Source organism: Malania oleifera, chromosome 6, assembly GCF_029873635.1.
Source record: "Malania oleifera isolate guangnan ecotype guangnan chromosome 6, ASM2987363v1, whole genome shotgun sequence".
NCBI lineage: Eukaryota > Viridiplantae > Streptophyta > Magnoliopsida > Santalales > Ximeniaceae > Malania > Malania oleifera.
Genome location: NC_080422.1, coordinates 66,706,287 through 66,729,813, shown reverse-complemented (window position 1 = coordinate 66,729,813; position 23,527 = coordinate 66,706,287). Strand labels below are relative to the sequence as shown.

The 23,527-nt window shown below is 37.8% G+C and overlaps 1 protein-coding gene across 1 annotated transcript in view; it reads right to left on the bottom strand.

Moving 5' to 3' along the window:
* LOC131158626 (uncharacterized) overlaps positions 1-23,527 on the bottom strand; it is a 61,751-nt gene that overhangs the window by 28,035 nt on the left and 10,189 nt on the right. Inside the window, exon 2 of the mRNA XM_058113491.1 lies at positions 19,290-19,369. Within this exon, the coding sequence (XP_057969474.1) occupies positions 19,290-19,369 (80 nt within the window). The remainder of the gene's footprint in view (positions 1-19,289; positions 19,370-23,527) is intronic.

Below are 23,527 nucleotides of genomic sequence, written 5' to 3'. Positions count from 1 at the left end.
TTATTATTAAAATGCTATTATTCTTCAGGTCACTACAGTTTCCCTATTAATCAATTCAGAAAATTTTCAAATGGCATCAATTCTCAATTGGTATCATGAATTTTAAATAGATATCATGAATTCAATTTTAAATTGGTATTATAAAATCAACAATTGAAATCTTGAATATTGTCTAAAGGAAAAAGCTGTTAGTAATGAAGTTACAACTCATATACTTAAATGTTATAACACACTACACATGCTATATTGAAAAATAATAAATTGAGTGTGTTCATATGTTTGATATGAATGTTTGATGATATGCTCAACATGTGATTTTACTTGAACTTAATCATTTTTTTCTTTCTGATGGATGTCAAAAGGGGGAGAAGTTTTAAAGCAAAAACTGAGCATCGTATTGAAAATTGCAAAAAACTGAGCATGAACATAATATATATCAAAAGGCGAAGTATTTGATAGTGATGAGCATGATTGTAAAAGAGGTTCTAAAATTGATATTGATCTTGCAAATATTGTTATGATGATGCTTATTGAAAGGGGGAGTCTTTTTAAGGCTCACTCCAATTTTTGCTTCTTGTTTGTCATCATCAAAAAGGGAGAGATTGTTGGCCATACAAGGCTTAACATCTTATTTTGATGCTAACAAACAAGTAGAACGTAGCATGCTTTGTTTAAGTGATGTATTTTCAAGACTCAATGATGAGTGCAAAGTTAAAGAATTCATGAAAGCTTATATTTCAAAGAAGGATGATTTATATCAAGCTTGAAGTATGGATTCAAAAATGGATTTAAAGATAAATCTTGAAGATCATTAGAGCATGAAGATTAAATAGAACTCTATGAAAGCTTAAAGAAAGATGAAGCAAGCATAAAGACCTCAGAAATTCAAGAATTGAAAATTTGAAAGAGTCTATCAGAAATTTCATGTAAGTACTTCAAATAATTTCAATATGGATACATGAAACTCTTAGGTTATTTTATTGGACCTAAATACCTTTTAACATACTAGGAAAATATTTTTATAGGGTCAAAAATTATTTCAAAAAGGTTAGAATCATTTTTGGAATGAAAAGCATCAAAAAGAGGATTTTCAAAATGTTGTTAATTTTTCTACATCTACGTTGAGGTGTATTTTTCTCTATCACAACCTCTTTATATTAAATATTGTTCAACATGAAAGTTGTATTATTTTCTCTTATCTTTCATTTTACACAAATATCATCAAATTTGGATTTACACAAAAAAAAGTTATGCCTACAAAACATAAGGGTACTCGAAGTTGACAGTAACCAGTAAACTGCCTGAAACAGGACAGGCGCCTGGGTGGTCAAGCCAAGCGACTAGCTGTGTCTTGGCACGTGACTGCCACCCTAATGCCCCTACTACTCCTTTAAAAATAACATGGCAAGCAACTGGGGGATTGGGGTAGGCGACTGCCACGAACAGATTTTTAAAAATAACTCAACGGAAACATTTTTTAAATGGTTTGCTTGGGGCTCAAACTTTGTGAAAACTTGGGGGATACTACAAGTCACTTGGGGACCAAGTTACATACCTTTTAAAGTCTATAAATAAGCCTCAAAGATCATTGAATCAAGGTACCAAAAATTCAAATTCAACAAAAATTCAAAATCTCTCTCAATTGCTCTCAAATTCTCAAGGCTCTCTCTTACTCTCAACTTGCATGAATTCAACTAAGATTTTGCTGATCTTCTTCCACTGAAATTGTTCTACAAATTCTAAATCTTTCAAACATTTAAAGAATTAATCGGTGATATACTTCATTGAGCTTCAAGTTAATTTTCATATTGTTATTTACTTTGAAGTATATTAGTTTCTAAATTGTTGTACTAATAAGCTCTTTATGTGAGAAAGTTTTTTATACACATCTATTTTATTTTTATCTTGTATATTGAAGATTACAAGGATTTTTCTTAGAGAGGCAGACTCTAGCCTATTTAAGGAGTGACCAAACGAAGGGACATTGTTTGGAGAGGAGGGCTCTAGCCTAGTGAAGGAGTGTTTGAGCATGGGGTATCGCTTGTAAAGGTTTTGTTCCACCCGTCAATGGAATAGGTTTAGTGAATCCTTTGGTGGTTTGCCAAAGACGAGGATGTAAGCTGGGTATAAGCCAAACCTCGTAAAAATCTCCGTCTCACTCTCTCTTTCCCTATTCTTTATTTTCAGTACATATTTAAATTGCGTGGATGGTTTAAATTTAAAATCATATAAACTACGTAAATTTGAAAATCAAGTAAACCTTAAAGTTTGATTTTGATTTGGGTTGCGGAAACCAAAAGGGAGTACGTTGGTTGAACCATTCTTTGCGGAAACCATACGAGAGTACGTTACTTAGCTAAACACCCCAAAGATAAATTAACTTTAGAGTTTATTTGAATTCTGAAGTTTGGAAAGAGTAATTGGATTTTATATTGACCATTATATTGAAGAAGAAATTTCATATATACAGGGCATTATTCAAAACTCATATTCACCACAAGGCTGAAAACATCAAAAGCTGAAAGTTACATATATTATATTGATTGTGATTGGATGGTATAAAATTTTGTTTTATATTCCAAGAGTCTTAAATCTTGAATGATTTCATCAATCTAATAGTGTTGCAGTGAACTTATATTTGGTAAATAAATTGTGGTTGTGTTGGTTTGGAAATTGTGATTAATTGTTTGATTGTTTTACTTTCAAAGTATGGTTAAAGATTGAATGTTTAATTGTGTTGTTGATTGATTGTTCAAAAGAAACCAAGTTCTTGGTTGATTGAAAAAATAAATAAACAAGTCAAAGAATTGGTTAAATCACAAAAGAAGTTAAGGACTTTAAAAGAACTAAAGAGAAAGTTTTAAAAAGCCAATTCACCCCCCCCCCCTCTTGGGAAGCTATTCCTAATTTCATTACTTATGCCCTGAGTTTGTGTGCAGGACTATTCTTAGCACGAAATGGAAAAGATTCAGACAAGGCCATAAAGTACTCAATGCTCATGTCATATAGTGGCATTTGGGAAAGCAAAGGAAATGAAGACCAAATATTTTCATTTGTATTTGTTGTTTAATTCATTTGGGTTTGTAATATGGTCTTTAATAACTAATGCATCTCATGCATGATAGGGTTAATAAGCTCAAAGATCATAGATTGACTTTGCGTACCCAAAAACACTTCATGAAATATCCCCTATAATTTAAAAGGTATACCATCAATAACAGGGGTGACTTCTAATAAAAATCAGGACCTAAAATAATTTTTTAAAGGGCCCCAGTCGACCGAGCCCACCTAGTTATACTCAGCTGGGTCGACCAAACCTTTGTTGGCTGAAAAGTCTTAGTCACGGTCGACTGAACCTATGGCAGTATAAAGGCCACGGTCGATCGAACTGTTCGAATGTTAACATTTTGACTTCACGCGGTTGACCGTTCTAAAATGAACGTATCGTCCTCGGTCGACCAAATTGACACGTGTCTGACCCCCAACTGTTCAGCCGACCAAATTTGTAGTTCATTTTGGCCATAGTTGACCGATCCACATGAACGGTCAACCGAATCTTATCTTCAGTCGACTGAACCCACAAAGAGGTTCAAAATCGCCCTGAGACGGCCGACGGAATCCCTAATTCAAAATTACCACAATCGGCCGAACTTAGTAATATGGTCAACTGAACCCTGAATATGGTCAACCGAACCTTTTGGGTTGGCGAGATTTTTACCGAGGGTAAACTGAGTTATTTTTTATTAAACCTAATTTAACATTTTCAAAAATACCCATTGAGTCTCAAACAGTTATAATTTTTGGAGTGTCTATATATACTCCTTCATTTGTTTTGATTAGCATCAGATTAGCAACATAATTAACAAATATCCTCTAAATTTCCAAATACTTATTTTTCCTCCTGCAAGCTAAAATTCTATTTTTACTCATCCTTCTTGCTAAAATCTTTTGGTAAGAGTGTTTTAGAGATTACCCACATAAGCTCACACTCTCATATTATTTGATTGAGATTGATTTTTTATGAGAGTAAGCTTGAGTTTTTCCTTGTGATTTAATTCATGTCTTCTTTGAGAAAACTCTTTAAGGCTTGTGAGTCTTGCATTCTTGTTGCAAGATTCAAGGGCTTGTATTGTGCTATTGTGAAAAATATTTTTAACAAGATAAATCTGAATATCTCTCATACTTATTTAAAAATTTATTTTTGAGATATTTTCTTGTGCTCTTGAGATATTTAGGTTTGCAACTTGTGATTGGTAGATACATACATGTCTTGACTCAAAGGTTCATTCATAACACACTCTCACATATTACTATATATATTGACATTATCTTGAGAGTAGTAATATTAAACATCATTGAGCTTATAAATCCTATCATATTGAAGTGCATTGATTATATTGGTACATACTTGCTTATTGGAGAAGCACTGAAATTGTACACAAAATTTGTATTACTTATCTGTTCTATTCCAGGCGAGGCCTGAGGAGGTGTTGATCCAGCCCATAAGGATTGTTTTTAAAGGTTGGGGTTAGCCCTATTAATCTGATTTGGGGTTTCCATTGCCCAGTAAGGAAAAGGTGTTGTATTGAATGTCGCTCCACCCGCAAGTGAGCTTTAGTGGAATCCTCAAGCTTGCGAGCTAAAGGTGGGGATGTAGGCACATTTTCCAAACCTTGATAACACATCTGGTGTTATTTTCACTTTTCCTACTTTGCTATATTGTGCTTGCTTGTTTAATTTATCTAAAGTAATTTAATTGTAGTTGTATCTATTTGTCTTGCACTAGACTGACTCTAGGTTTGTGAAATATTGTTGTTGGATAGTTGACCTAGGTAAAAAATTTTAAATATCTAATTCACCCCCCTCATGGGTTTACACTAAAGTCAACATACGTAATAAGAAGCACGAGGAGGAGTGTTGGGCTTGAATGAATGTTTGTTATCAGTGTGGTAGACCTGGTCACATGGCACGAGATTGTCGTATGCAGCTGAGCAATGTGCCTGCTTCTAGACCATACCAAGGAAACAACCACGCACCCCCAAGGCGACCAGCAAAGGAACACAACCCAGGCACAAGTTTATACACTTACACTAGGAGATGCAAACACTGCAGGAGATGAGGTGACATGTATTATTGTTATGTTTTTAGTTAGAACTATTGTTTTGCTTGATTCAAGAGCAACACATTCTTTCGTATCTTTGGGGCTTATCAAACTGTGTGGGACAGAAACTCAGTTGTTAGGTGCTAAATTATCTGTAGCTACCCCGATAGGAATAGTAGTGGAATGTAGAAAGGTGCTTAAAGGCTATCCAGTGAATATTTAGAGAAGAATGTTACCATCCGATTTAGTAGTGTTTGGTATGCACGGGTTTGATGTGATTTTGGGATTGGACTGGCTAGCCACCAACTATGTTAGTATTGATTGTTACAAGAAAGAAGTAGTATTCATACCTCTTGGGGAGTAGGAGTACAGGTTTGTTGGGTTAAGTGTGCACTCCTCACCATAGATTTTGTTAGCCATTTAGGTGAGAAGGTTACTCCTGGAGGAATGTTAGGGGTACTTAGCTTGTGTAAAGGGAGCACCAAGGGGGGAATTAAAGATTGAAGATATGCAAGTGGTGAGGAAGTTCTTAGATGTATTCCCAGAGGATTTACCCGGGTTGCCTCCCGACTGTGAAATCAAATTTGCTATTGACATACTTTAAAGGATGACACCAATTTCTAAGGCTCCTTACATAATGGCTCTAGTAGAATTGAAAGAATTAAAGGTACACTTATAGGAATTATTAGATAAGGAGTTCATCAAACCCAGTGTGTCACTATGGGGAAGAGCAGTTTTTTTTGTTAAAAAGATGGATGGGTCGATGAGGATGTGCATTAACTATCAGGAAATAAATAAAGTAACGATTAAGAACAAATACCCGCTACCCCGAATTGATGATATATTTGACCAACTCTAGGGAACACAGGTCTATTATAAGATCGATCTTCGATTCGAGTATCATCAGGTGAATAGGGTCTTCTATGAATATTTGGATCGGTTTGTGGTGGTATTCATAAATGATATTCTAGTTTATTCGTGGAATCCCGAGGAGCACAAAAATCATTTGAGGTTGGTACTGCAGTTGCTAAAGGAAAAGAAACTTTATGCTAAATTTAGGAAATGTGAATTCTAATTGGAGAAAGTTGCATTCCTTAGACATATGATATCCAAGGATGGTGTATTTTTGGACCCAACTAAGGTAGAGGCGGTAGTGAATTGGGCGAGACCGAAAAATGTTCAAGAGGTCAGGAGTCTCTTGGGTTTGGCAAGGTACTATCAGCGATTCGTGGAGGAATTTTCTAAACTATCGGGTCCTCTAACACAGTAGACGAGGAAAAATGTGAAGTATGAATGGACTGATGATTGTGAACGAAGCTTTCAGGAATTGAAACAATGACTCATCACTGCTCCGGTTTTGACTATTCCATCAGGAGATGGTGATTTTGTGATCTATAGTGATGTGTCTCAGTAAGGACTGGGGTGTGCTTTGATGTAATAGTGAAAAGTGGTGGCTTATGCTTCTTGGAAACTCAAGGAGTACGAGAAGAACTACCCCACGTATGATTTCGAATTGGCGGTAGTAGTATACGTATTAAAAATATGAAGGCATTACCTATATGGTGGAAGGTGTGAAATTTTCACAAATCATAAAAGTTTGAAGTACTTTTTTACATAGAAGGAACTGAATATGAGGCAGAGGATATGGTTGGAATTGATAAAGGACTACAGTTGTACCATCAGTTACCACCTAGGGAAAGCTAATGTGGTAGTCGATGCCTTGATCTGGAAGTCAGAGAGTGCATCAGTATTAGCAATGGTAACCCAACATCAGATGAAGATGGATCTAGAAAGGCTTGGTATGGAACTAGTAGAGGGAAGTCATCAAGCATTCATTACGAGTCTGGTAATTCAGCCCACTTTACTGGAGAGGATTAAGACTACTCAGATGAAAGATGTAGGATTGGTAAAAATTATGGGTATGGTACATAGTGGACTGAGGACAGATTTTAATGTCTCAGATGATGAAATTTTGAGGTTCCATACTAGATTATGTGTACTTGATGATGCTAAGATTAAAAGAATTATTTTGGAAGAGGCACATTGATCCTTTTACACAATACACCCTGGAAGCACTAAAATATATAGAGATCTGCAAGAATCCTTCTGATAGAGGAATATGAAAAGAGAAATTGTCTGATACGTAGAGCAGTGCTTGACATGTCAGCAGGTCAGGGCTGAGCATCAGAGACTGACAAGACTATTGCAACCACTTCACATTCCCGAATGGAAGTGGGAGCACATTTTCATAGACTTCGTCATGGGGCTGCCACCAGCACTGCATAGGCAAAATGTCATTTGGGTAGTAGTAGATCGATTGACAAAGACTATCCATTTTCTTCCAATTAAGGCTAACTACTCCATGAATAGGTTGGCAAAATTGTATATTTAGGAGATAGTTAGATTTCATGGAGTGCTAGTATCCATCGTATCAGATCAGGACCCACAGTTTTCAACCCAATTCTGGAAGAGCTTAGAGAGGGCCTTGGGATCCCAACTTACATTTAGAATAGCATTTCATCCCCAGACTAATGCGCAGTCAAAAAGGACAATTTAGATACTAAAGGATATGTTGCAAGCTTGTGTGCAGGATTTTGGGGGAAGTTTGATTCAGTATTTGTTATTGATGGAGTTTGCTTATAATAATAGCTATCAGGCTAGTATTGGGATGGTACCGTATGAAGCATTATACGATCAGAGGTGCCAAACTCCACTATATTAGGATGAAGTTGGTGAAAGGCAAATTCTGGGGCCAGAAATTGTACAATAGACTTCTAAGAAAATCAAACTTATTCAAGAAAGAATTAAAATAGCACAAAGTCGACAGAAAAGTTATGCAGATACCCGCCGACAGAAGCTGGAGTTTGGCGTAGAAGATAATATATTCTTAAGAATTGAACCAATGAAGGGAGTTAAGAGATTTGGGAAGAAGGGTAAGCTAATCCCTAGGTATATTTGGTCATTCGAAATACTAGAAATAATTGGTCCAATTGCCTACAGGTTGGCATTACCCTTAGCACTGTCTAGGATTCATGACGTGTTTCATGTATCCATGTTGAAGAATACATTCAACATCTGTTGCATGTTTAAAGTATGAGTTGCTAGAACTTGAAGATACCTTATCATATGAAGAGGTGTCGGTTCAGATCCTAGACCAAAAAAAGCAAGAACTACGCACCAAGAAAATCCCATTAGTGAAAGTACTCTGGCGTAATCATGCAGTTGAAGAAGTTTCATGAGAACTAGAGGAGAAAATACACTAGAGGTACCCACACCTTTTCAGCGAGACCCTGCATTAATCAAATAATGGTGACTGTTCAAGTGGATATTTAGTTAGTGTTGGTTGTATAGTTAATTTGTTTAGTTCTAAACTTTCTATTTTTGGTTTAAATTTTGGATCATTTTGGGAGACTTTTGATTTAGCTATTTGTAATATCTCAGAGTTTTTAATGTAACCACGATATTCTTCCACTATAAGTGAGGGTAATTAATAAATTTGGGACGGGGCCGCTATGTGGGTGGCCGTCGGCTCTTTCAAAAGTCAGGTAAGTATTTCAGTGAATTCTAGAGTTAGGTTGAATGTTTGTTAGTAAATTGCGAGGACGAAATTTTATAAGGAGTGGAGGATGTAGTGATCCAAAAATAAAAAATAAAAAATAGTTAAAATTAAAATTAAAATTAAAATTAATTAATTAATTAATTAATTATTAATAAAAAATTATTAATTAAATAATATAATATAATATAATAATATATTAATATAATATAATATTATAATATATATAAACTTTACTTCCTGAAGCTTCAGGAATTGAAACTCCCAAGATTCATAACCCCCAGTCATGAATTCTCTCTCCCCCCCCCCACAAACTCTCTCTCTCTCTCTCTCTCTCTCTCTCTCTCTCTCTCTCTCTCTCTCTCTCTCTCTTCAATTTCTCTCCATCTATAAGTCAAATCAAAAAATGAACACCATATTCGGGTCCTAGCTTCGCTCCTGAACATTTTAACCGAAGTGGATTCATCATTGGATCGTCGTAAGCACCACTCTAGGGATAAGGTAAGGGGAATAAATTATGTCAGGATTTATTTTGAATATATTTTTAATTTAAATTAATTATGTTAATTCAATTATTTTCATATGCCTGCATTGTTGAGTATTGTGGAATTAAATTAAACTTCGGGGATTTGATCATATTTGGGTATTCAAATATATTAGGAATTAAATAGAAAAATGGGGAGTTGATCTGTGATGACCCAAAAACATATATACGATTAAAGCACAATAATAATAAAATAATAAAAATGGTCATTAAGTTAATATCAATACAGAAGTGTTTTTCTGTAGGATCCTTGATTCCATGTTTGATGCTTAAGAAAGACCTTGTCTTAGCGAGTGCTCAAAGACAATTGCGGTTCAGTCGCTCCCTAGAGGTTGGCCTTGTCAAAATGGAATTTCATAGGATAAACAGGGTAGACACTGCTTATATACGTAAATAAGTACATAAAATAATATTTTGGCTGACATAATTTGTATAAATATATGATAAAATAATAATAATAATAATAATATAAGTATCCTGTGCGAAGCCCACAAGACTGTGTGGAACCCACATGAGTCCCGAAGTCGTGTGGAGGTTTACACAAGTCTCGAAACTGTGCAGGACTCATAAAATCATATGAGGATGATTAGAGTTACGTAGGATTCATTTAGGTCTCGAAATTGTGTGGGGCTAACAAGATCATGTGGAGCCCACATGAATTTTCAAAATTCAAATTTAGTTCTTATTCAAAAATAAATAATAAAATAAATAAATACTAAAAATATTTTAAAAGTAATAACAATGATAATAATAATGATAATAATGATTAAGAAAAATAATAAAATAATAAAATAATTAATTAACTAATTGATTAATTAATTAGGTAAGTAATTAATTAAAAATTTATGGTGGCAAGAACTCCCACATGGCCTCCATCCCCATCCCATACTCAACCCATACCTTACCCATCCCTTGCCAATTCTTTAATTTTTAAAAAAAATTATAATTTCACCCATCTCCCCACACTTTTATAAATTCCATTTCTTCCCCAAAATTTTCCTATAAATAAGAAGCTCTCAACCTTCATTTTTCACAACAATTTTTCCAATGAAGAGAAGGATTAGTGAGTGAAAGAATTTGTGGTGGAGAGAATTTTTGAGTAAGTTCTCACTCACCCACCCTTTCCGATCTCATTTCTTAGAGATAGTTACTATGTTCGTAGCACAAGTTAAAAGAAGAAGGTAAGTAAATTTGATTATGTTAGTTCTTTTTTTTATTTAAAAATTCATACCTGAGTTTATTTTGTAAGTAAATTTCAATTATGTTACTCAGTTCCATAAAATTTTCATGAGTTTATTTTTACATATATTTAATTATACCAATTCTATCTTTGATATACTTGCATTTATTTTTGGGTTAAGAAATGTTATAATCCCCTCAGGTAAAATTTTCAGCATTTCTTTCTATTAAAAAAATTATATATATTTTTAACACAAAAATTGTGTGGCATGAGTTTATTTCTACGTTGCATTATTCATGAAAATATGAGTAAAGATGAGATTTTCATGAGATTATTTTAAATTGCAAAGATTATAATAAGATGGTTTTAAAACCCCTTATGGCAAAGCAAGTTCATAGTTACAGATGTTTGGTACCGCAGCTTAAAGTTTAAACGGATCAGAGTGCACCCACACTGTTTACAAAGTGGTTATTTATGTTAGTGGATTTCTCCTGAGTACACACCTAGTTCCGGACCAGGACTTAATAAGGAAAATCTCACTTAATGTTTACGTATGTTTATTTAGTTTGGTAGGCCAGCCAGCTAAGTCCAATCTTCGGACCGCACAACCCAGTCATTGGAGTAAACATGACTCACAGCAAATGGGCCTAAGGGTGGTTTTTATAATATATATTTATACATATTTAATTACGTGTACAAAGCTATTGATGATTTGAAGGAAAAGTGTAAGTTTACATGAAAATGATCATTCTTGTGCTTAAATGACGATTTAAAGAAAACATATAAGGAAAAATATATGTATGTTTATCATTAAATATTTTTACAGTTTTAAAGTTAAAAGTTTAATTTAACAGTTATAGTATATGATTATAAAATTTTACTATTATAGTTGACGGTAAAAGTTTTATGTAGAAATTTTTAAATTTATATTTATTCTAGAAACAGTTTTGAAGTTATAGTATTAAATATTGTTTTACGAAATTTTTAAAAGCTCATTTTGGCCACACACACTAATAATAATCTTATTTACTTACTGAACGTCGTCTCACTCCAATCATATTTTTATTTCAGATAACTCTGAAGGGCATGTCGGAAATCAGGCTTAGCAAGCATGCGGGTGGGGATAGAAAAATAAAGATTGATTAGAAATATTAGTATGATGCCGGATATTTATGCTTGTGTAATTTTTCTTCTTTTAAAATAAATGATTATAATATGGATAATTAGCGCTCTACTTTAATAATAATTGAGTTTATTTGCTTCCGTTGTAAATCAATAGTGAAAAGTAAATATCCCAGACCCCTCGGGGTTGAGGTGTTACATGATCATACCTGTGTAATAATTAAATTTACCAATTATATATTTTGAAAATTCAGTAGGCAATTTTGTGAAATTATAATTATTGAATAAATTGTGTGGCATGATTATGACTATTTTCACTACATAGAAGCATGTGGAATATTTTATGTTGATACATGACAAAGTATGATTTTATACAAATTTATGAAAAGATACAATTCAGACTGATTTATGATTATGACATAATTATACAAAATCATGATACGATAGTATTATTTAGATTCATGATATGATAGTTTCAAATAGATCTATGATCTGACAGTATATAAACAGAATTATGATATGATAGTATTCAGAAAAATTTATGATATGACATTTTTTAGATAGGTTTTATGAAATGAAATCAAGTATTAGTTATATATATATGTGTGTGTGTGTGTGTGTGTGTGTGTGTGTGTGTGTGTCTGTGTGTGTGTGTGTGTGTAGACAGTATTATATGGTTTTAAAACCCTCATGGACCAATTATATTTAGAGCATGGTATCGTAGCTAGCCAGATCAATTAGTGCCACCACACTACTCAGATAGAGTGTTGGTATATGGATAGTCAATTGTGCCCATAGAAGAGTAAAGTACCCCCCCTGGTAGTCCAGACCAGGCTGGGTAGGCCAATCGTACTTACAGATGCGTTATATTTGGCTTAGCGTGGTAGGCCAGCCATTGCTAAGTCTCGCCCATGGGCCACACAACCTGATCATATGGGGTTATTACATGATATTATATGATTGTCCATCTAGGGAAAAATCCTTTATGTATATAGATATCAAATGATTTACGTACATAGAGAAACTTATTACAACAAAGTATGCTTATGTTGAAAAGTATGTATTTTCAATATATATATATATATATATATATATATATATAGGTGTGAGTAAAGATTTACATGATGTTATCAGTTAAAGCTAATTATTTGAAGTATATAATCATGGTACACCAGAACTCATGTTGCCACACACTAATGATAATTTATTCCGTCTTACTGACATGTGTCTCACTTCAATAACTGTAATATTTCAGGAAATCCAAGAAGTCATGCTTAGCAAGCTTCGAGGTAGAGGAGACTTAGATACTATAGTCAGGGTAAGAAATTGTGAGATAGGGATATATTTTGTATATCTTTGGATGTATGGATATTTAGGGAAAATATGTATGTATTTATGGTGATGTTAGAGCTCTAGTATTGTATTTGGGGTTATATATATTACGTCTCCGTTGTTTGGTTCGTAGAATGGATTTTGGACAGGTATACCTGTTATCCCACTTCGGGCTCGGGTTATTATAGTTATGGTATTAGAGATATGTATGAAGAATAGCACTTCGAGCCCCACCGGGTTCGGGGCACTACAAAGTAGATCCCTTGCACCTCAGTGGTCCAAACGCCTGTAGAGGAATTGTGCTGCATGTTATTGTAGAAATCCCAAACCAATTGTGGATGGCAGGAATTAGTTGATGGGGTCTTGTAATGATCATACTTTCTCTTCTCCAGGATATCAATACAACATTTCTTTCGCGGATGGGCCCGGGTCTCCTCAAGCTTTAACGTGTACATTTTCTTGAAGTCGTAATAAACAAAGGTCATCTGCTGAACACTCTTCCCTTTGCCTTTCTTCTCCTTCTCTCTCTACGCTGCTCATCTCCTTTTCTTGGATTGTATTGGTGGATTTTGATCAAAATAAGAGGCAAACTCGTCCACGAGCTATTCCTCAACCCGTTTTTTCTTGGCTACGGCACTAGAAGACAGGGGCTGCTTAGAAGCAGTCCAGGCATCGGTGCAGCGTGTCATGGTTGCAAAACCCCTCAGAAGAAGAGACAAGGTTATAATGATGGAGGAAGAGGAAAGGACAAAGCTTCACTGAAAGAGCCATCATTGTGCAGAGGATACTTGGTAGGCTCGCCAAGGCTTGGGATCCAACTACCAAAAATAATATTTGTAACCTAACTAATCCCAAGTTTAGTACAATAGGGAGTGAGTATGGTGTCGATTTTAGGGACTCTAGTGCAGCGATGCTCCAATTTTAATAGAGTTGACTATGGTTGGAACAAAATGAAAAAGATTGAATTTTGGTTTATTGACTAAACTATGAAAACAAGTAAATTGAATGAAATTAACTATGAAAGCAAGTCTCTAGTTATGAATCTAGCTTAAGCTATTGTTTTGGATAACTATGTCTGCTCAATCATCCGTACTAGGTTTAATGGTCAAGCAATCTGCTTAAGTGGCATAGGGCAGCGAGGGTGCACCAATCATTCGAAGAACGATTGGGAACCAATCTAATCTATATATCCAATCAGAGCTCTAGGGTTGTCATGGGCTCTGAAAGAACCAATTCAGAACCAATCTAATCTACATGGCAGCAATCAAAACCTAAAGGTTGTCACATGCCTTTGAAGAATCTGAATACAAACAAGACACGAAATTGAATAAAGAAGTAAACCTAATCTAACTGGCTCTAATTAGCACTCAAGATCTATCACTAACCAAGGAGAAGCCAAAAGGGAACCCTAATCACCTATTCAAAATTTAAGTATATACCCAAAAAGTTTACAAGCGATTGATTTCAAATCAGGAAAGTTTCACTAAAAATCTCGCACAGCAGTTGCTTAACTCAATCACAGTTAACCTAGTCGCACCCTAGACTTCCCCTAGTTGCGCCCTGGTCTAGATTCTCTAGAAAATCTAGGGTTTAGCTTAAGGGTTCTTTGACCTAGTCGCACACCCAAAACCTCTTAGTCGCGCCCTTGGTTGAAGCTCTCAATATATCTGCTTCAGTCAGCACTTTGGAGTCTTCATTTCATGACCTGGTCGCCCCTTGTGATGGCCTGGTCGCATCACATGGTCAATCAGGGTCATGTTGCTTTGGATGGACTGAGGCCTTGGAGACCTGGTCAAGCACTTGGTTGAGCCTTGTGCTTCCCAGTTGCTGCCTTGGCTTCTTGCATTGCTTAACTCCTTAATTTAAGCTCCAATTTCCTGAAACATGAAACAAACCATGTATAACTCTGAACTAGGATAAAAAGGGATAATTACAATGAAAATGAGAACAAAGCATAGGTTAATGTGGGCCTAAAATAGCACATTTTAGGAACACATCACAACCCCCAACTTACACTTTGCTAGTCCTAGAGCAAAGATAACTAAGAAAAACCAACAAAAGATAAACAAACTCCTAACTACCTCCTCTTTCATGGGAAGCACGATTTCATTTACCATATGCAACAAGGCTTTAAGCCCCTAGGTGGCCCTAGTGGACGAGTTATAGTCTCGTGAGGGTTTCTAGGGCAATACCCACAAACACCTATCCCAGTGAACATCAATTAGAATCAACAACACAATTATGTCATTTCACATACAAATATATAATATTATTACAATCATGCTTCTCTATAAATAAATTTATTATAGAGACAACTTCGAAGCAAATCACTTATATATGTCTCAACAGGATATAGCCATAAAAAACATCATAACCCTTAGAGAATCAATCAGTAATTCCAATTCATAGTTAATATCATCATATAAATCTGAGTATAAACAAGCATAGTCACAAGACATGTGTAAAGTGAATGATTTATCTCACTTGGGTCATCCTTGGACACTTACAGAACGATTGTCCTGACTCAGGCTTACTGGTATACTCTCAAAACACTCATGAAGATGGGGTCACTCTTGTATGTGAGGAAACACATCATAGTCAAACATCTCACATACATCAAAGAACCAACGATGAAGATGGAGTGGAGTAGTCTCGTAAGAATGGAATCCAGCTTATTAATGAGGTGTCGGGTCCTTCATCCTAACTATAAGAACCCGAACCGTGATAGGTGGGTTTGATTAATTACGAGAGGGGCAAATTGAGAATTTAGTAGGCTTCGTTGACGAAGCTAGAGTTCATTGACGAAGTCTATGTGCTTCTCATCGATGAAATTCAGAGCCTTGTCAACGAGGAGAAGCCGAGAGGTTTCGGGAAATCAGAAATCTCAAGCTCGTCGACAAGGTTACCGCTTCGTCGACAAGGTGTCTACATAGGCTCATCGATGAGGACATCATTCGTTGACAAGGACAGCTAAGTCAAAGGTACTATAAATAGATATTTTCATTACTTCTCAGTTAAGAAATCTCATTTTCTCTCTCTATCTCTCTAGAAACTCAACCTACTCTCCATCTCTCTAGATTTCTTCGTTGTTCGTTGCGGGAATCGTTGATCCAAAGTTACCATGAGGATCGTGGAAAGATTTTCTACAATATCTACGATCGGATCTTCATTTCAAGAGTTTCGAGTTTTAGCCCAAAATCGAGGTAAGGCTCGGTTTTTAGTTCTGATTCAGTAGTTGTGTAGAGAACAAGGTTGTGAGTATATTCTGTATTGTGGTATATATGTTTTGGAACTTGGTTCGCTATTTAGGGGCCTTGGTGTTCGGATTTACCATTTGGGGAAAGGTAAGGGGATTCAGTTTACGTCGATTATTTTTTAAATCAGACTCAGTGGAACTGTGGTCCACGGTCCTGTGTGCATTTTGGTTACTCGTTTGAGGGGATCTAACAGGTAAAACTATAGGTTTTTCATGATTACAGTTTTCGAAAAAATGGGGTATTGGGTTGCATCTCTGGTTTTGTTGGAAAAACTATATGTATATGATGATTTATACTGTGTAGAAGGGATGGTTGTGCCTTGAATTTATTTAAACTATATATGTTTGGAAAACCATGATTTTAGATTATCAAATGGGTGTAGTATGTTTGGTTATATGAGCATGCATAGTTGTGTTTTGTGGAATGCGATTGGAACTGGACTCTGAGTTGTTCCAAGTACTAAGAGTGTCTGGCTCTATATTTGTGGGCGTATGGCCATGTTTGGCAAAAGTATACGGCTCTATATCTACGGGCGTGAGCCTTGCCGGCTGATCACTGAAAGTTGTGGATCTACTAGTTTGCACCGGTACGATGCCATAGGAGCCTAGAGCTATGTCATGTGCCAATGGTGCCGTGTATCATGGGTCGGCTATGGGCTAACACCGGGTATCGCGGGCCGGCTTTGGGCCGAAGTATGTGACGACACCGGATTGCTTGATCGTGTGTGTGTGTGTGTGCTTGTATGCATTGCTATGGAATTAGTACTGGAACTGCATTTAACTGTGTATGTGTTGTGTATCATGATAACACTCGAATGCCATACACCGATATAACCTGTATCTTCCTTATTGAGATGTGTCTCACCCCTACTGTATGTACATATTTTCACAGGTCCTTCGAGTAACCGGAACTAACATCCTGGTGTTGGGAGTGCAGTGGCCGGTGTACTGCGGGTAGCACTTTAGTAAGTGCTAGGAATTTTGTTTTGCAGGTTGCTGTTTTAGGGTATGTTTGGCACCTGGATGTACGTTTTGTATGTATGGAACCCAGACTCTGTTTTTGTATAAACTCTGGTATTGTACTGTATATGTATAGAAAGACCTTTTTTTCGATGTGTACCTGGTTGTATATGGATGCGAATAAGGTGCCTGGGAACCCCACGAGGTCAGACCCTCATTCATTGTGTTGTATCGTTGATATTTGTACGATACAGGGACATGTTAGATTACTATTTCACCCCTTGGTCCCATTTTCGGGTTCGGGGCGTGATAGTTTGGTATCAGCCAACTAGGTTGTTAGGTCTTGTAGACTTGGTTAGGCTTAGCTGTGAGTACATACCAAAGTACAGGATGTTGGATATGGGTAGAGTTGGTTGAGGGTTGTTCCATTGCTAGAGCGGGACTTGTCGGTGGTATTTCGTGTTTTTCCTGGAATGACGATTTCAGTAAAAGCAGGGTCATGTCAGTGTGATAGAACAGACCTAAACCTAGACCTGGCAGGGAGTAGTTAACACGATTAGTTGTAGATATTTTTGTTAACTGTATGTGTTGTAGGAGTATTAATAAATTCCTATTGTGTTTTTGGAATGGAGCTCAATGATAATGAACTCGGAAGTGGCTCCGAGGAGACTGCGAGTGATGAGTCTCTGTCTGTGCCTTAAGGTTTGATGAGGCAGGTTTTGTGAGAGATCGGGCAGAGTGTTAAGAGACGCGAACACTCTCCTACTACTACAGAGTGCACCATTGAGAGGTTCACATGCATGCATCCTCTGACGTTCTCTTGGGGATATAAACCAACGATAGAATAGGACTAGGTGGAGAAGACTGAGAGGATCTTCGAGGTCCTGCACTGCACTGATAGGCAGCGAGTCCTTTATGCTACCTTCTAGCTATCTGGGGAGGCGGGTCGATGGTGGACTGTGGTGAGTCTACCGGGGAAGTAGAGAGTCGGTCCTGTGGAGATGTCTTGGAGTCATTTCAAGGAGGTGTTATTCGATAGATACTTCCCTACTTCTGTACGTGATGCTAAGGCGGATGAGTTTTCTGCTCTAACTCAGGGAAATATGACGGTGCAAAGGTATGCTGCTCGGTATATAGAGTTATCCCGATTTGCGTCATGTTTGATCTTGAAAGAGTATGAGAAGACTCAGAGGTTCGAGAAGGGCCTAAGGAAGGATATCTACAGATTAGTGGGTATGCTTCAGATCTGTGAGTTCTCGATTTTGGTGGATAAAGCCATTGTGATTAAGACTGGTATCCGAGAGGATGAGGTGGATCAAGAGTCAAAGAAGAGGTCAGTACCTTTAGGTTCTCATTCTGGATCTCATCAAGGATCGTGGAAGAAAAGGAATAGGGGCTCGGGTTACCGTCAGAATACTGAGTATCACGGTTCTCAGACGAGCCAATCGAGCGCTAATTGTACTAGGTGCCGCAGATGGCATAGTGTTAAGTGTCGGACGTTTGGGGGTAATTGTTACAACTGTGACTAGTCAGGTCACATGGATCGGGATTGTCACGCGCCAAAGAGGGGTACGCCTTCTTTGAGTCAGAATCGTGGAAGTAATCAGGTATCCCAAAGAACATATCAGGAGAATACAGCTCCGGCACGAGTGTATTCGCTTACCCCTGCGCATGCTGAGCATGCGAAGAATGTGGTGACAGGTACTATGATGTTGCTTTTAAATAGAGTTTTGGTTTTATTTGATTTGGGTGCGACCCAATACTTTATCTCTGTTAATTTTGTGAAACTGTGCGGGGTGGAGACCCAAGTCATAGATGAAGTATTGTCTGTAGCCACACCATTTTGGAGTGTATCATTCTGTAAGAGGATGTTGGAAGATTGCCTAGTGGTAATTCAGGGGAAGTTACTACCAGCGAACCTTATAGTATACAACATGTCGGGGTTTGATGTCATACTGGGGATGGATTGGCTATTCTCCAGTTATGTTGTGATCAACTGTCGTAGGAAGGTGGTAGTGTTCAGACCTCCTAGAGAGCAGGAGTATGAGTTTATAAAATCGTGTGTGTGTTCGACGCCACAGATTCTATCAGCATTGCAAGCAAGAAGATTACTCTTGGACGGATGTTAGGGGTACTTGGCTTATGTGAGGGAACCGCCGCGGGATAAGTTGAGACTCAAGGATATTCGGGTAGCCAACGAATTCCCAGACGTGTTTCCAGATGATTTACCCAGTTTACCTCTGGATCGGGAGGTGAAGTTTGTGATAGAATTATTGCCTGGCAAGGCACCAGTCTCTAAAGCTCCATACTGGATGGTTCTAGTAGAACATCAAGAGTTGAAGGATCAATTACAAGAATTACTAGACAGGGGCTTCATTCGACCTAGTGTTTCGCCTTGGGGAGCTCCAGTATTGTCTGTGAATAAGAAGGACGGGTCGATGTGCATGTGCATTGATTACCATAAGATTAATAAGGTCTTTTCAAAGATTGACCTACGGTTAAGGTATCATCAGGTGAGGGTTCGAATTGAAGATGTTGCAAAGACTTCTTTCTAAACCAAATACAGCCACTATGAGTTTAGTCATGCCTTTTGGGTTGACGAATGCTCTGACAGTATCCATGGATCTTATGAACAAGGTTTTCCATGAGTACTTAGACCAGTTTGTAGTGGTATTCATTGACGATATTCTAGTATACTCGAGGAGTACAGAAGAGCATGAGAACCATCTGAGGTTAGTATTATAGGTTCTGCGGGAAAAGAAGTCGTATGCTAAACTGAAGAAGTGTGAATTCTAGTTGAATCAAGTGGCATTCTTAGGCCATGTGGTGACTGGTGATGGTATATCAGTTGATCCTAGCAAGATCGAAACTATGGTTGACTGGATAAGGCCAAAAAGTGTGCAAAAGTTTTGGAGTTTTCTACAACTAGTGGGTTATTATCGTCAATTTGTGAAGGGTTTTTCTAAATTGTCTGGGCCTCTGACTCAATTGACTAGGAAGGGAGTGAAGTTCGAGTGGACCAGTGATTGCGATCAGTGTTTTCAGGAGTTGAAACACAGGTTGGTTACTGCTCCAGTTTGAACCATTCCTTCTGGGGGTGGCAGTTTTGTGATTTATAGCAATATGTCTTTGAAAGGTTTGAGTTGCGTGCTTATGCAGCATGGTAAGGTGATAGCGTATGCTTCTCGGCAACTAAAGGATTATAAGAAGAATTACCCTACGCACGATCTAGAGTTGGCTGCTGTTGTATATGCACTAAAGATCTGGCGACACTATTTGTATGGTGTGCAATGCCAGATTTTCACTAATCACAAAAGTCTTAGGTACTTTTTCATGCAGAAGGAGCTGAATATAAGGCAGAGACGGTGGCTTGAGTTAATTAAGGACTACGATTGCACCATTAGTTATCACCTAGGGAAAGCTAATGTGGTAGCCGATGCGTTGAGTCGGAAGTCGAATCATGTGGCAGTACTGCAATTGTAGCTCAGTGTCACATTAGACAGGATTTGGAGAGCTCAGGTATAGAGTTAGTGCATGGTGATCATCAGGCTTTCCTTGCAAGTTTGGTGGTCCAGCTGACATTGTTTGAGCGTATAAAATCCGCACAGACTAGTGATGCGGTGTTGACAGAGGTTGTAGAGAAAGTGCAGCAGGGATTGGCTATAGAGTTCAACATCTCTGAGGGAGGTATGTTGAGGTTTAGGACCAACTTATGTGTTTCGAACGACGATGGGATCAGAAGGACGATCTGGAGGAAGCGCATCGTTCTTTGTATGCAGTATATTCAAGTAGTACAAAGATGTATCGGGACTTGCGTGAGACCATCTGGTGGAGTGGTATGAAAAGGCAGATTGCTCAGTTTGTGGAACAGTGTCTGACGTGTCAGCAGGTGAAAGCTGAACATCAGAGGCCGAAAGGGTCTTTACAGCCCTTAGTTATTCTGGTGTGGAAATAGGAGCATATTTCCATGGATTTTGTGACCAGATTGCGACCAGCACTTCACGGGCAGAATGATATATAGGTGATCATGGACAGGTTGACGAAATTTGCTCACTTCATACCGATGAAAGTTAGCTACCCTTTGAACAAGCTAGCAGATATATACATGTGTGAGATAGTTAGGATGCACGGAGTACCAGTGTCCATTGTATCAGATCGAGACCCAAGATTTACTTCTCGATTACGAGCTTGCAGGAAACACTAGGGATGAAACTTACATTTAGTACAGCATTCCACCCCAGACCGATGGACAGTCAGAGAGGACAATATAGATCTTGGAGGATATGTTGTGAGCTTGTGTGTTAGATTTCGGTGGTAGCTGGATAAAGTTTATGCCACTGGTGGAGTTCGCCAACAACAATAGCTTCTAAGCTAGCATTAGGATGGCACCATTCAAGGCTTTGTATGGTCAAAGGTGTCAATCTCCTTTATATTGGGATGAGGTTGGTGAACATCAGGTGTTAGGACCTGAACTTGTGCAGCAGGCTTCTGAGAAGGTGGGTTTGATCCGAGAAAGGATTAAATCAGCTTAGAGTCAGAAAAAGAGTTACACAGATGTTCGCCACCGAGAATTAGAGTTTGAGGTGAGGGGTAAGGTATTTCTAAGGATCACTCCAATGAAAGGGGTGATGAGATTTGGAAAGAAAGGCAAGCTGAGCCCGAGGTATATCGGACCATTCGAGGTTCTTGAGCGAGTGGGTCCGGTAGCCTATAGGATTGCACTACCCCCAGCACTCTCGAGGATCCACGATGTGTTCCACGTATCCATGTTGAGAAGGTACATGTTGGATCCTTCACATGTTATTAGCTAAGAAGATATAGAGATTAGGGATACTTTAGCGTATGAGGAGATACCTGTTTAGATTCTAGACCATAAAGTGCAGAAGCTACATACCAAAGACATACTATTAGTGAAGGTATTGTGGCGGAATCATGAGATTGAGGAAGCTTCTTGGGAGCTGGAAACTGAAATACGCAAGACGTATCCACAATTATTTTGAGTTATGTATGTTACCCTACTTGTATTGGAATAGTTGGTTAGTCTTGGGGAGTGTGTGTATTGTGAACTCCTGAGACGATTCTGTATGTAACAACGGTATTCCTTCGCCATAAGTGAGGGTATGTATATATTGTGATGAGGCTGCATTGTAGTAGTCACCATTTTCTTTCTAGAGTTGCATGTATGTGTTTGGTTGTATGTATGAGTTTATGAATGAGAGATGTCAAATTTTGAGGACGAAATTTTTGTGAGGGGAGTTTGTAAGAACCCAAACCGTGATAGGTGGGTTTAGTTAATTAAGAGAGGAGCAAATTGGGAATTTAGTAGGCTTCATCGACAAAGCCAGAGTTCATCGATGAAGTCCATGTGCTTCTCGTAGACAAAATTCAGAGGCTCGTCGACGAGGAGAAGCCAAGAGGTTTTGGGAAACCAGGAATCTCAGGCTCGTCGATGAGTCACCGCTTCGTTGACAAGGTGTCTACATAGGCTCGTTGACAAGGATGCCATTCGTCGACGAGGATGGCTGAGTCAAAGGTACTATAAATAGATATTTTCATTACTTCTCAATTAACAAATCTCATTTTCTCTCTCTATCTCTCTAGAAACTCAACCTACTCTCCATCTCTTTAGATTTCTTCGTTGTTCATCGCAGGAATCGTTGATCCTAATTTACCATGAGGATCGTGGAAAAATTGTCTACAATATCGATGGATCGGATCTTCGTTTTGGGTGTTTCCAGGTTTTAGCCCAAAATCGAGGTAAGGCTCAGTTTTCAGTTTTGATTCAGTAGTTGTGTAGAGAATAAGGTTTTAAGTATATTCTATATTGTGGTATGTAGGTTTTGGAAGTCGGTTCGTAGTTTAGGGGCCTTGGTGTTCGGGATTTATCATTTGGGGAAGGGTAAAGGGATTCAGTTTATGTCGCTTATTTTTGAAATCAGACTCGGCGGAACTGTGGTCCACGGTCCTGTGTGCGTTTTGGTTACTCATTTAAGGGGTCCTAATGGGTAAAACTATGGATTTTTCATAATTACAGTTTTGGAAAAAGTGGGGTATTGGGTTGCATCCCTGGTTTTGTTGGAAAAACCATATGTATATGATGATTTATACTATGTAGAATGGATGGTTGTGCCTTGACTTTATTTAAACTGTATATGTTTGGAAAACCATGATTTTAGATTACCAAATGGGTGTGGTGTGTTTGGTTATATGAGCATGCATAGTTGTGTTTTGTGGAATGCGATTGGAACTGGATTCTGAGTTGTTCCAAGTACTGAGAGTGTCCAACTCTATATCCGTAGGTGTATAAAATCACTAGGCCATGCTTGGCAAGAGTTTCCTTCTCTATATCTGAGGGCGTGAGCCTTACCAGCTGATCACCGAAGGGTGTGGATCCACCAGTTTGCATCGGTACGATGCCATGGGAGCCTGGGGCTACGCTATGTGCCAGTGGCGCCATGTATCGTGGATCAGCTACA